At 39.8% G+C, this 17,112-nt stretch overlaps 1 protein-coding gene across 9 annotated transcripts in view; it reads left to right on the forward strand.

Moving 5' to 3' along the window:
• MBNL1 (muscleblind like splicing regulator 1) overlaps positions 1-17,112 on the forward strand; it is a 634,043-nt gene that overhangs the window by 541,227 nt on the left and 75,704 nt on the right. For 7 of the 9 annotated variants that reach the window (XM_069618401.1, XM_069618396.1, XM_069618403.1 and 4 more), the window contains one exon: positions 16,784-16,819. The exons of the other annotated variants lie outside the window; for them this stretch is intronic. In XM_069618401.1, the coding sequence (XP_069474502.1) occupies positions 16,784-16,819 (36 nt within the window). The remainder of the gene's footprint in view (positions 1-16,783; positions 16,820-17,112) is intronic. 9 annotated transcript variants of the gene reach the window in all.

Below are 17,112 nucleotides of genomic sequence, written 5' to 3' on the forward strand. Positions count from 1 at the left end.
CATCACCATGCTTACTCTCTTCTATACACCACCAATCAACTAGAACACAACAACACTATGACACATTTGGTATAGCTGTTCTCATACCAACACCTGCCACATACTCCCCATCATCCTAACTAAACACAGCTGGCTGCACACCCACCAGCCAAGGTGTTCTCCTCAGGCCTAACGCAGCCAGAATCAGTCTGGTATCACCCTGCCAGAACGAACACATATTCCTGATCTCCCAACCACCACACCTACCGCTAAGAAGCAGCTATCATATGAGTGCCACACCTGCTGCACACATAACCGGTGGACACATGCACCCTTTGACTCTCTCTCTCTCTCTACTGACTTGAACTACGGTTCCCGAGGGCGTTCAACCTACCAGCGCCTTGAGATCATACCAATGGTACATAAGGCGCTATATAAATGCAAAGTAACATAACATACCATAATAAAGTACACCCATTTTGAGCAGGTGAGGGGCGACCAAGGTCGCATGGTTCTTGATCTGGTTGTCGATCAGCATGTTTGTGTATACTTGCCGATCCTATGGGTCTCCAGAGAATGAAGATGTGTCATTCACTGTGAAACTCAACTTTGCGGGAATGCAAAGGCCATATGAAATGTTTGAAGAGTTGAGAAAAGGTTGCATTGCTGGAAATAGCATCCTAACTTTGGTAGTCATTGTTGAGATGCCTTAGTTTATGAAGGCACTCTGGCTTGCCCACATCAGAGGTCCAATCAATGTAGCTGCTTGTAGAGTCTTTAGCACTTGGATCAATTTCAATATGTAGAAATTATGGGTATTGGTTTGGAAGCCTCTTTGTTTTCCTGGTCTGGTCCAGATCATTGTGCTCTTGCAACATCTGAGGTAATTGTGGAGAGGATCTTGTTTATTAGAATTTGTCATTGGCACCAATGAATTGGCCCATAATAACTTCTGCCAGCAAATTTAATACAGCTGGATAATCCTGCAGAAAGATCATCAACCACAGAGTAATTTTCCTGCTCCAATTACATTCTGTGATAGAATAACAGCAAACATGGTATAGAGTCCAAAAGATAACAGAGGAACTCATGTTCCATAGCGTTGTATTGTGATTGAAAGGCGTAAAAGCTTTGAGTAAGTCTTTAACGCCTTTCAATCACACCATGCCACATATTCAATCATCATCATCATTAAACTTTATTCCGCACAAGCCTTAAAAGTACATCAAGTTTAAAAAGATAACATATACAAATAGGATAAAATAAAGTAAAAATACAATACCACACAGAATAATTAAAAAGTAATTAAAAATAATTAAGATAGAGCCAGTGGCCTATCTATATATAGCAACTTCTCAGCCTTAGTGAAATGCTATTGTAACTTTGTAGTGCTGCACAAACTCCCAAGTATTGACAGCTAATAAATATTGCAAAGCCATTCCAATCTTTCTGATACCCGTACGCCTAAACACGGGAAAAAGTGTTGTCTGCCTAATCTTCAGATATAGCTTGCGAAGCAGCATGAAGTGCTTTGTGTCTTCCTCTGTAGGAGGGTAATGAGGGCAGGTAGACCTTAGGAGCAGAGAATGAGTTCTCCAGGTGAATACCTTGCTAATCGGCAAGAGGCCGAACCTGATGCACGTTACAAGAGACCTGCTGCTGCATGAAGCAATCTAGTCCAAATAATCCATCCTTTGGCCTGGGATAGAAATACTGGCATGCTTCCTATTGGACAGTTTAAGCAATTTGTGTTCATGCCTCTGGGTCCCATATAAGTTTTAGTTTCCTGCTAATCAACCCGACATCTTTTTTGGAGATGATTCCCTGGTTCGTAAAAATATCCCCTGTGTTCACTTTAAGTAAGGCCTTAAACACATAATTCAACCAGGGGATCCTAAATATGTTCTCTCTCGCAATGAGGTTCCTAAGAGATTTTGGGGAAATAAACTGCTTCCGGATTAGTCCATAGGGTTAACCACATGCCAGCAGGCCTTAACCTGAGCTAATCACTAATAAACAGGTGGTTCAATTCAGAACGCATGGCAAAAATCGGGGCAGAGCGCGGGAGATTGAGGAGACATCTACTAAAGGCATCCTTTTTAGGTTGAATTAAATGGGTGTCCTCGAATCCCCAAAGCTCAGTGCCATAAAGTGCTAATGCACACAGTTTTGCTTTGTATATTTTCAGGCTTGTTGCAATGGACTGATATCCTAGAAAATTTTCAGAGACAGGGGTCAAAATTGGGATTTGTTAACAAGGAGCAATAAGCAGCTCCAGGGTATCAGGCAATCAGTTAGGCCGGAGCAACCTGTGGGGAACCAGGAGCTAGTACATAGCGCACCGCAAATCTCCCTTTGAACAAGATGCAAACTCTTTTTGTCCATTTTATATTATCCAATATGCTACAAGTATCCCTTGGGTGAGTTCTTTATTCTCCTTGATATACATTCCCAAACATACACAGTTAATATTGTATAGCTAGGTTTGCATGACACCACTTGTCACAATAGCCAAAAGCAGCTCCTGGTAGTTGTTGGCTTCAAGCTAAGCAGGCTCTGCATGGCTATAACCAGGATCTAAATAGCTACCAGCTCTTGGCAATTATAAACCCTGAGAAATGTTGATGGCTCACATATTCGGGCTATAGACTGAGATTGTTTCTGTAAGTGTAAGTGATCCATCCCTTTCCAATTATTTGAGAATACCACTCCTAGATAGCTAAAACGATCCACCTGTTCCAATTTGAAATTATTTTGCATGAAGCAAGAGGACGAATCATTTTTCCCCAGATCGTCATCACCTTGGATTTAATAGCGTTAACCTTTAGATATCTTGCTCCAGTAAAATGGGTATGTTTATTAATAAGAGCCTGAAGAGCTCTGTGCACCCTAAAAACCACGTCGGCTGCGTAATTCAGTACTGGAATATGTACGCACCCGATCATAGGGACGACGGTGAGTGTAGCCTTCAGCTCAGACTCTAACGAGTTATTGTCGAGATTAAACAGGAGTGGTGCCAGGATACACCCCTGTTTCACACCCCTACCTCTGTAGAAGTAATCCGTACACTCTCTGACAGGTCCAAAGTGAATAGTGGCCTATGTTTCATGATGCATAAGCTTTATTGTTGATAAAAGGTGTCATGGTATTTTTAATTCTTCTAGGACCGCCCTGGGCCTGGCCATATCAACCATATCTAGGGCAGTGGAGCGATCCGTAAATGGAAAATATATTGGTGCTTTGTACAGGTAATAATATTTGGCCTCTAAAAGATATAAATTAAGGATTTGCTCTGTCGCGCCCAACCTGGAACTGAATCAGCCCTGTGATTCAGCTAAAACCCCCCTGCTGAGACCCACTCATTTAAACTTGTGCAAACAAGTTGCCAAAAAGCTTGCTCACTGTGCCCAGTAGAGGGCGGTATGATTGTGCAACCTCCCGGTTGCCATTTTTATAAATTAGCACAATAAGGGCCTTTCTCCAGCTCCCGGGAACCTGTCTTGAAGCCCAAATGGCATGAAAAACATCTAATAAGGGAGCACAGAGGTCTAAATTAGCTGGAATCGCATCAGGGCCAGCCAGGGCCTTTAAAAGCTGCTTGTGCAGTAATGACTCAGATAGGTTCCTAATGAGAGCCCTGGATGAAAGACTGTGCATCAGTTACAGCTGAATTCACAGTTTATTCCTTCCATATAATAAACCTCCTGAAAATATTCTGTCCAATCCTGAGAACTAACATTGAGCTCACTTTATATTTCAGATGGCTTTTTCAGTGAGCAGGACAAAAGTAACCCAAAATTTGCAAGAATTATTCAAAGATGCATCCTCTTCTATTTCCAATGCTTTTTCTACCCACATCTTTTTTTGCAGCTTTGGAATGTTTTTGTACACAAGTCTCCTTACTCTCACATCATTCGGATTGTAAGTAATTCCTTTGAGGGTAGTTATTAGATCCCATTTTGATAACCTGCATTCACGTGAGAACTAGATATAGATCTTAGGTGATGGCCGTCAACCACCACACATTTCTGAAAGTTTGTTCTTTATACATTGCCTAAAATGCCTAAAACTCCATATTGCGTTGAGCAACTTTATACCTGCAATTCCTATCAAAATATCTGTTATTGGTTCTCATCCCATGTATCACATTTTTAATCGCTTTATATATTCTCCCTCTTTCTGAGAATGCAACATTGTTTATGTCAGCTGCCCTTCCCTAAACCCTACTTCATACTCACATCTGGCACAAACCTCATGTTTGCATGTTAACCATGACTTCACTTCTCATCACAACCAAAACACATTCATGCACACCTGCCTGCGTACATTCCTTTTCTAAGCCACAACTTTTCCTTAACCAGCAGTTTTAACCAGTTCCAGAACTCTTTAACAAAAGAACCACAATACTTGTAGAAGATTCCTCGACTCACTAAAGTATGTGCTTTATAACACACATTTCACATAACCTCTCTTATGACTTAGGTTCATCTGTGTGGTTAAATGAATACAAGTTCAGTAGTCCATCTGTGTGAGTAGAAAAAAAAGATAGGAATGTTCTTCTCCACAATCACAACTATCACTCTTTCCAACTACTCTGCTATAAGATATTTACTGCTTCCTGAGAAAAGGTGCCTGCTTACCCACAATGTGTCCTTTAAACATTACACAAATGTATCTGCATTACTTTCCTGCCTAATCAGGAGTCAGTGTTAATGAGTTACTTTATGTCACCCCTCTATGTTCAGTGTATTTGCATCTTTCCTTCTTCTTTTGCCTCACAGACAGTGATCTTAATGATCTTTTAATTCCCAGACTTACAGAACAGTTGGTAAGTCCCACATTCTATGCAGCTAGCTCCTTTAATATAAAGCTCCAACCTGATGCGGTCCCGACGTCATCGATTCTGTCGAACTGCTGAGGTAAGCAGATCTCACCCAGGACACCCATCCCTTTTTACAAGTAGCTCACCATTCAGCTGGTGCTGAAGCGCAATGGCCTAATTCGTTCATTAGTGCACCCTGAAGGTTGCATCCCCCCTTAGGAGCCATGCTTTAATCACACTCTGACTGTAGTATTATGCGTTGTCTTTTGGGGTAGTTTGTCTATTCCTCAAACTACGTGAAACTTTGGCATTGTCTTGCATTTCTCCTTGATTGTGCAGTTCCCTTCTTTTTGTATAATGGTTACTTCATATTTTGCACCAAACAAATGCTGCTCACCAATTTGCTTTCAAGTTGCACTCCCGGGTGGTGGGTGTTCCCTTGGGGGTAGTGGTTCCCCCACCACAGCTCACTTGGGTTCCTTTCCTTTCCAGAGGACCAACTAGTCACCATGTGTTGTAAAATACACTCTACCATTGCTCTACCATTGCTCATGTATATCTTCTTAAGTTCTTTTATTAAGTTGTGAAGTTGCATCAGCAAGTCCATAGGTTTTTAAGGTAAGGACCCACCGCTGCCCAACACCCAGGTCTCATCTCTCCAAATGAGTGGCATTGGAACACTGAGTAGGGATTCTAATGTTCATACCAGTGCACATTCTCCAAGTGACATCACACAGACTCAGGCTGATACTCCCTCACATTTACCTGCAAAAGGCAGAAATATATAATACAGATACAACAGTATTCTTATCAGTTGGTTTGCAAAACCTCCCATCTATCTTTTCTATATTGACTACCAAAAATTGAATCTTTACGTTAAAATGCACCATGGGGAACTTCACATATGGATCGCAGTTGTTCAGCCACATACAGAATATATTTAGATCTTCTAGCTCACCTTTCCATATCATGAAGATATCATCAATATATCTTTTCCATTTCGAAATGTGGAAACTGAATATATTATTGGGGTTATAAATATGTTTCTTCTCAAAATCATCCATACATTAGTTTGCTTTGTCTGGTGTGAAATAAAAATATATTTTCAGTTAAGGCAATCCTGGCTCACACACTACAATGAAACAAGTTGGCACTGTTTTGTCAGCCCTTAGATCTAAGTATTTCTCCATCACTTTCAGGCTCTCTATCTGTGGGAAATTTGTGTAGAGAGACTTGACATCAAAAGTCACCAATATGTCCTTCTCCTGTATACATATTTGGTCCACTATTTTAAGCATCTTAGTTGTATCTTTCACATACCATTTCATATTCAGTATGAACATGTTGTTTATGATCACACTTCAAACATTTCTCAGGCAGCTTGCCAAAGGAGATTTCCTTTTGTCTCTCAACATGAAGGACGCCTATTTCTATGTCCCCATTCACAATGACTGTGTTGTGTGGTATCAGGAACCACTTTCTTTTCAAGGTCCTCCTCTTTGGCCTCAAGTCCACTCCCAGGATGTTTACGAAATGTATTGCCCCAGAAACTGCAAACTCAGGACTTCGGGCATCCAGGTCTACCCTTATTTGGATGACTAGCTGATCACAGCACCACCCCTCGAACAGGTCAGCCACAGAAGCATGTCTAACATTTTTAGGTGTCTCTCTCAATTACCAGACGTCTATGATGCCGTCGCTGCAGATGCTGTTTCGAGGGGGAAACCTGTGCACCACATGCTACTCTGTCCCTGTTCACCTTCCACTTTCCCTATTGACCAAGGGGATCAACAAAGCCCTATCCAGGATTCAAGCGTCATCTCAACAACGTGTTTTCTCAGTACAAACTCTTGAATCCCTTTGAGGCATGATGTCCTCATGCATCCCACTCATCAAAAGCTTCAGGCTTCACATGAGCCCCCTACAAGCATTCCTAGATACCCACTTGAATCAGAACTCCAGATATTGGGACAACAAGCTCTTCCACATGGGACCCTTTCGCAAAGCGATATGTTGGTGGAAGGATGTCACCAACCGTACCTACGGTGCTCCTTTCACACTGTCAGGCCATAAAGTAAATGGGATGACAGATGCCTCTGCCTAGGGCTGGGTATCCCACAATGTCTTTCTTCACAACAGATGTCTCTGGTCAGCAGAGGAGCAATCTCTCCATGTCAATGTCTTGGAGCTTAGGTGGTGTAATGGGCCGTCAGGTCTTTCATGCCCTATCTGCATAGGAAAGTGGTGCATGTGCTCACGGATAACTCAACCACAATATTCTGCCTCCAAAAACAAGAAGGCACCAGATCTTTGATGCTCTCCCCTAAGGCTCAGTCACTGTGTCCCAGGGACTGTTTCTTTCCCCCTTTCACCTTCCGAGCAGACATAAATCTGTGGCATATTCCCTCAACCGGGACCTCCCATCCTGCCACAAATGGGAGCCTCTGCAAAGTCAAGTGGAAGTCATCTTCCAGACATGGGTACAGTGTCGACCTGTTTTCCATAAATTACAATTTCAAATGCAAGCTCGGAGACACTTTCACGCTTCCGTGGAAGTCCTCCATGCAGCCAAACAGCAGCCTTGCAGACAGATCCTTGTGGTGCGAGTGTGGCTGAGGTTTCCGGCATCTCAGAACTTCTAGCTCTCTCATCAGTCCCGCCCATCAAGCGTCCATCAGTGTACAACCTGCTTTGCGGGGGTAAGGTTCTCCACCATGGCCCGTCCTCGCTCTACCTCACAGCTTGCCTGCGTTTCTCTAATTCAACCTCGTCATCAACATGCCCCAGAACTGCAGGGATGTCCTCTCCAAGGCTCAGGCTCCTTCGAACATGTCGTGCTACAATAAAAAGTGAAAAGGGTTCACCATTTGATGTTAGAGGCACGGGTAGGTGCCCTTAATTTCCAGCCACAGCAAACCCATCCATACTTGCTCTCTTTGGCTACCAGTGGCCTTGCTCATTCTTCCATCAAGGTTAACTTAGTTGTCATTTCTATCTTCACATGAAATTTTGTGGTGCTTTTGCTGTGGTTGCATAGGTTAATAAAGGAATTTATGAGGAGACATTTCCCCCTGTACGCCATCTTGCCTCTTCTTGGAACCTGAATGTCATTCTCTCTAGATTTTTGTCCCCTATTCAAGCCGATGCATTAAGCCAATAGTAGGTTTGTCTCCTGGAAGACAACGTTTCTTGTGGTTATCACCACAGCCAGGAGAGTAGGTGAAATCCAGGTGCTCTCTTCAGTACTGCATTACCAATTTTTCCACATAGACAAAGGGGGTCATCCCAAGTTGGCCGGATCTACAAAAATGCGGCAGTTCTTTCACTGGGTTGTTATATTTGCTCTTTTCCTCGCTAACTATCATGTTGTAAATGATTAGATTTGGAAGAGTGTTTGCTTACAATGGTCTTTTTTTTCGGATTATTTTCAGAACCTGTAAATATTTATACCCCTCATGAAGAGAAATGCTTCTCGGAATGCATTGGGTTTGGCTGTTTTTGTCTGTAAAAATGTAAAAACATATTTGTTAATACTGATTTGAATATCAAAGAAGTATTGTTTTCTAACACCACATGTCTATTTATTATATTAGAATAATGAAAACTACTTCTTAAATTCAGCATATAATTTTTTCATTTCATTTGTGCACATGGAAAATATTTTCACACAAAAGCAAAGCATTTCTGCACTTAGAGCAAAATAATTAGAGTGAAAATTGACAATTTCCCTCTCTGGCTCCAGTGCTTTAATTCAAGGTGAATCCTTTATTGCATCCCCCACCTGTGACTGTTTTAGAAAGACTATTTTTGAACTCCCCAAATTTCTCTTTTTGTTGGAATGTTGTGGATTGGGAAATGCTCAACTGTAGGAACATGGTCTGTCAATGTCCCGGGCAGAATAGTGTTTGAGTCACTTGGTGAACCCACAACACAGATCAACTAATTTCTAGCAGAGGCATTATTCACCTCTGGAATTTAGTTTATAGTGTTGGTAAATATCAGCCAAGCCGTTGAAATCAATCAAGTCTGTCATTGTTGGCACTGTCTTTGATGGGTGTTGGTTAGATTGATTCCCATCTATCTAAATCCACCAACCAAGAAGTTGTGATATTTATACTGGTCAACGACTGAGGAGACTAAAGTGCATCGGGCTACTCGTATTCAAATATGATCAGTTTATCAGAAAGCAAAGCCGCCAGGGGTAAGCGATGGACTTTCATCCTTTATGGAAAGTGATTAAAGAAGTTATAATGCAGATGCACAGGGAGTGCGTAACATAGGTGAACCATATGTCTCTGTTCTTGCATCTGAAAAGTTGAATGACCAAAAAGTAGCTGTTTTTGGAACTTAGTGGCATAGGCAGTGGTATAGATGGATCATATCGACTAAGTACGATGGGGTAAGTCTATTTAAACACTTACAATCAAAATCAGGCCTAGAAACTTAAACTGAATTCTTTGCCGAACAGGAGCCAATCTAGTGTTTGCCAGATGGTAGAACATGGGAAGATGTGCGTAATCTAAAAATTAGTTAAACGGCAGCATGTTGAACGGTCTGAAAATGGGAAGAATGGTGTTCAGGTATCACTGAATAAAGTGGTGGCAGGGTCAAGCTTGGAATGGTTAAGCCAATGGCTTGTTGGCCTTTTTTGGGAAGGTAAGGAAGAGTGTGACACAAAGCCAAGGTCTTAAAAGCATATCTCACAACCTCACTCACTCGGTAATCAATACTTATATCAATGTGCTAAACAACACCTAAATCCTTGATTTTCTTGATGAAAGCATTAAGAAAGTCTAATGAATGCAGGGGGATAGGGAGAACAACACATATCTTTACGCAGATGTTTCAGCCCCAGGAAGGCTACACCTGTCTTTGTAGGTTTTAACTAGGGTCCATTAAAGAGAATCTAGTCCCTCGTCTCTCTGAGACAAGAGGAGACCTCCAAAGAAAATCTTCAAAGGAACTGAAGGCCCTAACATGCACCTTAGTGCCAATGTCATATGAGTGGTATTTAAGCTAGAACCTGTGCAAAATAGACATAAGGGTCTAGATATATTAAACATAGGAGGTGACAAGTAGGTCCCCTGAGGAAATCCACAAAAAGCAGGCCTGTAAGCAGACAAAAAACGTCCTAAATTAACTGCTTGATCTCCAATACAGGAAGGAATTTACACTGTCAATTTACACTGTCAATGGCCTGCTTTGAGATCGCAACTGTGGCAGTGAGATGAGATAGCAGATTAGCATGATCAACTGTATTAAATGCCAAGGTGCGGTCCAGCATGGCAGCAGTGATAATTGCCCCTTCTTCTGTGATAGCAATGATATTGCCCCATACAGCAGTTATAGTTGTTTTTCGGTTCCCTGCTTAGGCAGAACTGAGTCTGCAGGGTATCCAACATCTGAGCGTTCTCCAGGTAATTCTGAAACTGTTTCTAGCTACCCATTGTAGCCCAGCAATATGGTGGTAGTACCACAAGACTATAGGATTCAACAAGGATTTTCTCTTGAGTGGGTTAACAAGGGATCATTTAAGTGAGCATGGGTCTACATCCTGACTGAGGGACAGATTTATGTTGAAAACAAGGTTGCATTTTGGTGGACCACATGTGCAGGTGAAACATTGGGATTGTCAGAGGTAGGTTTTTTAATGCCTGTAAAAAAGAAAAAAGTGTAACCGAGGCTCCAACAGACATTAATTATTCCCTTGGCTAATTATAGACTTTGGGTGTCATTTGGGTTTGGGTGTTATTGGTCAATTTAAAGATGTTTGTCAAATGCTGCAGATGTTTCCATCCGCACAGTTCAGAGTTTGATCAAATACTACTGTCGCTATGTCATTGGAAAACCGCTAGTAATATTTTGGGCTGACTTTCTGGAGATAGAGGAAATAATACCAAATTGGCCCCAATTTTATAAAAAACATTGTTTTACTGTGCAGAAGGGAATCACAAGCACTTCCCTTCAAAAGAGTGACAACTGTTTTTAAAAGGCTCATGATAAGAGGGTTAAAAGGTGGGATTCTCTGGTGTACCCCTCTCACCACCTTACCCCTGTAATGCATAAAGTGATAGAAATGACTATTGTTTGCATACAAACATGTACAGTAGTGGTATGAATCTAGTTTAAGGGCCATAAGCAGATGTACTGTATCACAGGGAACACAGTTGAAATCTGTACGTTTCTTCTTAACACAGCAGCTCAGGTCTTTAATTTAGGTTTGTCCCCAAATTACTGAAGCAACTTTCAAGATCACAATTTGGAAATATTGACAAAGTGGCAAGTTTAGGCCCATAGACAAAACTAGTGCCATGGCCCACACATTGAATTAGCTGCTTGCTTTCTGTAACCCAGGCAGTCCAGCTTGTAAATCAGCTGGGACCTGCAAACTCTTCCCCGATCTGGCTTCTTCAGCTCTGGCTGCTTCACCTCTGTGCCACTACAGGTTTGAGCAGCTTGTTATATAGGCTGTAATCCCACCCCTCAGTCTCATCTGAAACACTCTTGTTTTATTGCTAGTCATTCCTCGCTAGTAGGTATAATTCATTTATCACCAGTTTCAAACAGCTGGACTTCATAGTGTGGTTCATGTCCTGTTGGAATAATGTCATATTTGCAAAATGTTTACATGTCAAACATACTTCATCTAGGAAACACCCCCCAAGAACAGTGTCATACCATTTACAGCCTTATTTTCTAATAGGTCACAATATCATAGCTTCTTTGACTTGAATATTGACCTTGAAATCAGTTACTTAAATATAACTACACATTATAGAGTCTTATTCCTAAACCAGCTGCCTTAATTCAGCATGCATTGCTGCCTCAATGAGTTCTAGACAAGGAACAAGAAGGCAACATTTCATAGGATTTACTGTTCAATGAAAGCTGATTTGAGAATAAAAAAATGTTTTGATATATGCAGTGATGCTCTAGAGAGTTCTTCTTTTTACCTGTATATAATATTGGTGTTTATATAGATATTTCTTGACAGATTAGCTCCAAATGGCCTCAATATTTATAAATGCTGCAGATTGGTGGATCAAAAATGCTTCTCTGCATCCATTACTGGAATCTAGAAATGCAGAAATATAGTAAGACAGGAATACAGATCAAATCAGAAAGTCCGAATTATTTTGAGATAATGAACTGCTTGAATGGTGCTAGAAGGAGCGATCACAGGCCTTTGTTTTCATATATTTCTTTCCAGTGTTTAGAATTTGTAGCTCTTTGTGAAGCACAGATGTGGTAGCATCATATATTTGGGACACTAAGAGACTTGTAAGTCTTGGTGCTAAAGATTAAGGGCCTGATTCATTGAACGTTTTCCTATGGGACTGTGCCATTATAAAACACTTCCATGAATCGGGACTTAAAAGTCTCTGATACTCATTGAAGACGACCTGGTTCAAACATTCTCACTGCAATGACTGAAGAAAGGGACTGTATTATGTTTTGTATGTCTGATAAGTATTTTTCTACTGTATGAATGCTCTTTGCCATTACGATCAAAAATATAATTTCATAAGGCATACTTATTCCCTTAAGACACATTTCTGTTTTCCTTTTTGGTTTGCTCCTGTTGCTCGTAGGTCTTATGCAATGTTTAGAGGTTAATTCAAACTGATTTAAAAACTACTTTCAAGGCTGTAACTTATTCATATTTATCCCATCTGAGATTTGCTGCAAGGAATACATTGAGATGTCAACTGTAACTCATCTGAATAATTATTCTACTTAAAATTATACAATTTAATAATTTCCCCCTTATTTTGATGTTTTAGGGACTTCTCTTGGTGTTATTGTACTTGATGAACTACTGAAATGCTACCTAGATCAGCCCCATATCATACTGTCATGCTGTAGTATTTTATCTTCTTATGAAATGCTTTCCTCTGGAAAACAAGGACCTTAATGTATCTACTATCAAACTCCATGACTCACATGCTTCAACTGATTTAAGGAAAACTCAAAACACCCACATTTCGTTGCAACTCATTTTGACAATTCAACTGGAACGTTTTGAGGGCTTAAGGAGACTGAAAAGGAGGGCAGGCAGTCCCCTACCATGCCAACAAACATGCTTCGCTCAGCAGGTACCTTGGAATGTTTCCTGCTACTCCGCAACACGCTGTGCTGGAAATTAAAAAAAAATGTTTCTCTTTAATGCTCAAATACCAGCTTTTCTATTTCTAGCATGAGGGATCCAAAAGCTTTGCAATTTGGGGAGACCGCTCAGGCTAGAAATAGAAAATAAATGTCCTTGTGGTAGCATGAGTGTGCCTGTAATTGCTGAAAATAGAAAAAAAGTGTGTATATTTCCAAGTGCATCCTAGAAAGGCAGACCAATATCACAGGGGTGGTGAGATGGCCACTTGCAGTCTTTCTTCCTGCACTGAACTCATTGTTATGTTTGAGAAAAGGTCATCAGATTAGAGGATGGTGCAGGGAACAATGCTACCCTACATGCAAACTGATAGTAAAACAAATGGAATCCATTGGTAGACAGGCACTAATAACCACAAAACATATTCACCAACCGTGATTTCAATTACAACTAGAATGGAAGAAAAATAATTCTAAAAAGATTGTAACAATGTTCAAACCACTGTGTTCATGATTTTACAAATGACTGACAACTATTCAGAGCTTGGAAGAAAAACATCCCGTAGAGCACTTAATCTTGTGTATAATCCTCTTGTGTTGGCTATATCGTGGGCAATTTTGGAGCTATAATAGCTTCCTGTCAAACTTTTTTCACTTTCTGTATCATGTGCTTTACACTTCTTAAAAAGTAAACAGTGACAGCAATGAAAGTAGTTTAAATATGCTCCCAAAAGTCTAATTTACCAGACTTTTACAAAAAAAGTTATATTTGGCAAAAGATAAACAGTGATGGCAATTCGGATTCAAGGCAATACATGCTGTGCAAGAGAAAGCATATTATGATGACTGACCTTCTCTTGAAAAACCCACATGCTTTTAGCTGTACGGCTATATAAGCATGGTCCTTTTTGTTTGCATAATATTTCCATTTACAAATACTGTAGAAACTATTTTTATTGCTGTCTCATGTTCATTCACTGCAAATCACTTTGACCCTGTGTAATGGTTGCAAAATGAATGTCCATAATTCATATAGAAAGCACTCAAACCATTCATAATTGCCAAGTTCTCGCTTGGCAGGGCTAAATAGTGTTCAGGGATTTAGATAGTCAACATTGGTGATAGGGTTCTAAACTTTGCATTTCATCATGACAAACCTATTCTCTATTACCAGGCCCTCCCTTGGCAAAAAGGCCTTGGCATGTCTTAGCAAAGCCCAGCCTCATTCAAATATATTTTACCTTCTTTTGTAGAGTATATTACATTATTCATAGTGATATGCAGAATTCTGAACAGCATATCGCCGGTTAGGTTTTGTTTTCAGTAAAGCCGATTTTTTTGACCCATAATGACAATTTAACCATTTTTGGAATTTGTAATAATTTTCAATAATGACATTTTCCATTTGTATCATGCATGCACATAAGTAAAACATAAATATACCTACACCATTTTAATGAAGAACGGCACAGCCTTTAAGCTAAAACACAGCACTACTGTCATAGAGAATATGTTCTAAATGTGTTACAAGAATATTACAATATTCATACAATGCCATCATAGGTGATTTGTCTACAAATTATTATCAAAGGAGCTGAAGAAGTTTCTAATGATCTTACTGCACCCAATAACATGTTTTAGATATTTTTTGGAAATAAAAAAATCAGTGGAATGCTGTCATTCTATTGAATTTTGGGTAAAGAGTTAAAGATATAGTAGTATTTTCATCCATCCAGGATTGTGAGACATCTGATGCATTGCAATCTTAACCATCATCTCAGTTAGTTTATGGAAGAACGTGGACAAATCAGTTCTGGAACATGTTCATTAAAACTCGTAACATTTTGCAACAGGCTCTGAGCACTGAAGTCGTTTTTATTTTGGAGGTTGTCCCCTTAGCCTGTTGGTGGTATTCAAAAGTGAAGAAGCGTACCATGAGATTTCCAAAATGTAATGTATACTGACAAGTCAAAATTGTCACAACATTCTTTCTAAATGTATCCGTCCATCAGTTCTCAGAATACTAGCTTACACTATCAAGATGAGACTAGCTCAATCTCCAATATGAACACACACCTCTTCCATCTCAGGATCGCTAGATAAAGACTATTTCAAACCTTGACTGATATAATCCTTTGATTAGAGTTATCTAAGTACGTACTTTAACATAGGGCATCATTTTTGTAAGCTGTGCCACAAGAAACACTGTCTAGCATTTAACTACATACAGCTCTATGGCTCAGTGTCCCTAAATTCCTTAATGGTCACATGTTGTGGACATTCAGACCTAGCCAAACTATTGTACTATTCAGGTCATAATCACATATGATTATCTGCGTATTCCAAAGATCTTGGCCTATACTTCCTACTTGTATTGAAGCATACTAATGAAACCTCCCACATCAATTGTGATAGGCCCAGTCTACAACTAACTTACCAGGAATGCATAAGGGATCCCATTTTAAGTGATTTCTGACCGAACAGATACTTTTCTACATGTAGGTATTCTTAATAAGTTGGACTTTCCAAGATCTCTCTTAAAGACTCTTAATTGAAAGGTTTAGACTGAAGAACACCTGATCTTGATTCAGCATCTGTGTATAATGTAGAAAGCACTCTCAAGGTTCACCCCGCATACTGAGCCTTTACACTTAACACCCTTGATTCTGTCATTCTTTCTGGACTTCAACAGAATGTGCACCCGCTATCCCAAAATCTTCATCGGAAATACAAACAGGTGTTTCTTCTCCTACTTCATTAGAGGAACAACTGTATGGGATCAAAATAATTACTCTAGGTACTCTTATTCTAGCAATACTTAATCCTGTAGGTGCTACCAAGCACCATGCTGTCCACCCAGTATTCCCCGTAAAGCCCACCCACTCATGGAATTTCTCCATCAGTCATACTAAAAACCTTAGTTATCTCCAAATATGAACGACTCAAATGGGTGGCCACCCCACAGAAATTTTAATATAGAATAACTGCACCCAATTTCCCAAACACAGCACCAAGTACCAAAGTCAATTACTGAATGTATGTCATCTAAACCTGTATCATTTTAATTGTTTATTTAGTAGTTACTACATTTGGGAATATTAGATTTGCAAAACTATGGCTGACTATCTCTGTTCCTAATTTAACAAATGTATATCCCACTTTAGGTTTACAGCATCCAAAATAATTTAATAAATAAATAATGAAAGGGAGAATGCATCATCTTTCCTGTTGATCTTTGAATCCTTTCCTTCATGGAGCTCTCCTGCATGGATACGATTTACCCTATTCCTAAGAGGGGACACACTTCACTAATATAGGCCAAACCCAAAAACACTGTCACTAACATCTCCTTGAATTTAACAAAATGCACTAAAACACTTATTTTAATTCAAACTATGAAGTTCTGCCACTTTGCAAGAAAATGTTGTAGCAGAGACGATTGCCTGGTTTTGATACAGGCATGTATATTTGACACTGCTAATTTAAAGGGACAGGTTATTTTTTTAATCAGTTAGGCTTGTTAAAAAAAGAGTGTGTATAGATCAATTCTAGCTTCAGTTATTGTTAAATCCCACAGGATAATCAAGCATTAAAAATATCTATTGAGCACATGTTGGTGTGGGTAATATCTTTTGGAGAGCATATTATTCTATACCATTACACAGTTAAATCAGCTTTCACTTTGCCTATGGCTTTTTCTAATTGATCACTGTGCATTTGTATGATTGAATTCTGCTTACAGTTACATTCCACTGTTGCTATAATAACAGTTTTTCTTTCTTGTGCATATGAAGTTCTTAATTACACGTGTGATGGGTTGTTTTAATTCTTTTCCCTTTTCAAATCCACCTTCCTGTTGCAATGCATGATGGGCAGGCTCAATATTGTGCATGACACCCGCTACAAGTGTTGGTAGGTGCCAGCTTTGTTTCTTGATTTTTTGACACCTGTAGAATTGCTCGCAGACCATCAACATCCATTCTTGAGATTTACACTGTTAATGAGGGTATCTAAATCAGAAGCAGTTACAAAAGAATATCAATTAATATTGATCACAATTTATCTGACACAGGTCTATAATAATTGCTTCTATTTATGTTCACTGGGCTTTAGTCTTTCTGATTACATGCTGTCTCACTCCCTGACATCATATGTGGATTTTGATTGGGCTGGGAATTTACTTTTAAGAAAATACACTCTTCTTG

The sequence above is a fragment of the Ambystoma mexicanum genome, chromosome 10, assembly GCF_040938575.1.
Source record: "Ambystoma mexicanum isolate Mex_15411 chromosome 10, UKY_AmexF1_1, whole genome shotgun sequence".
NCBI lineage: Eukaryota > Metazoa > Chordata > Amphibia > Caudata > Ambystomatidae > Ambystoma > Ambystoma mexicanum.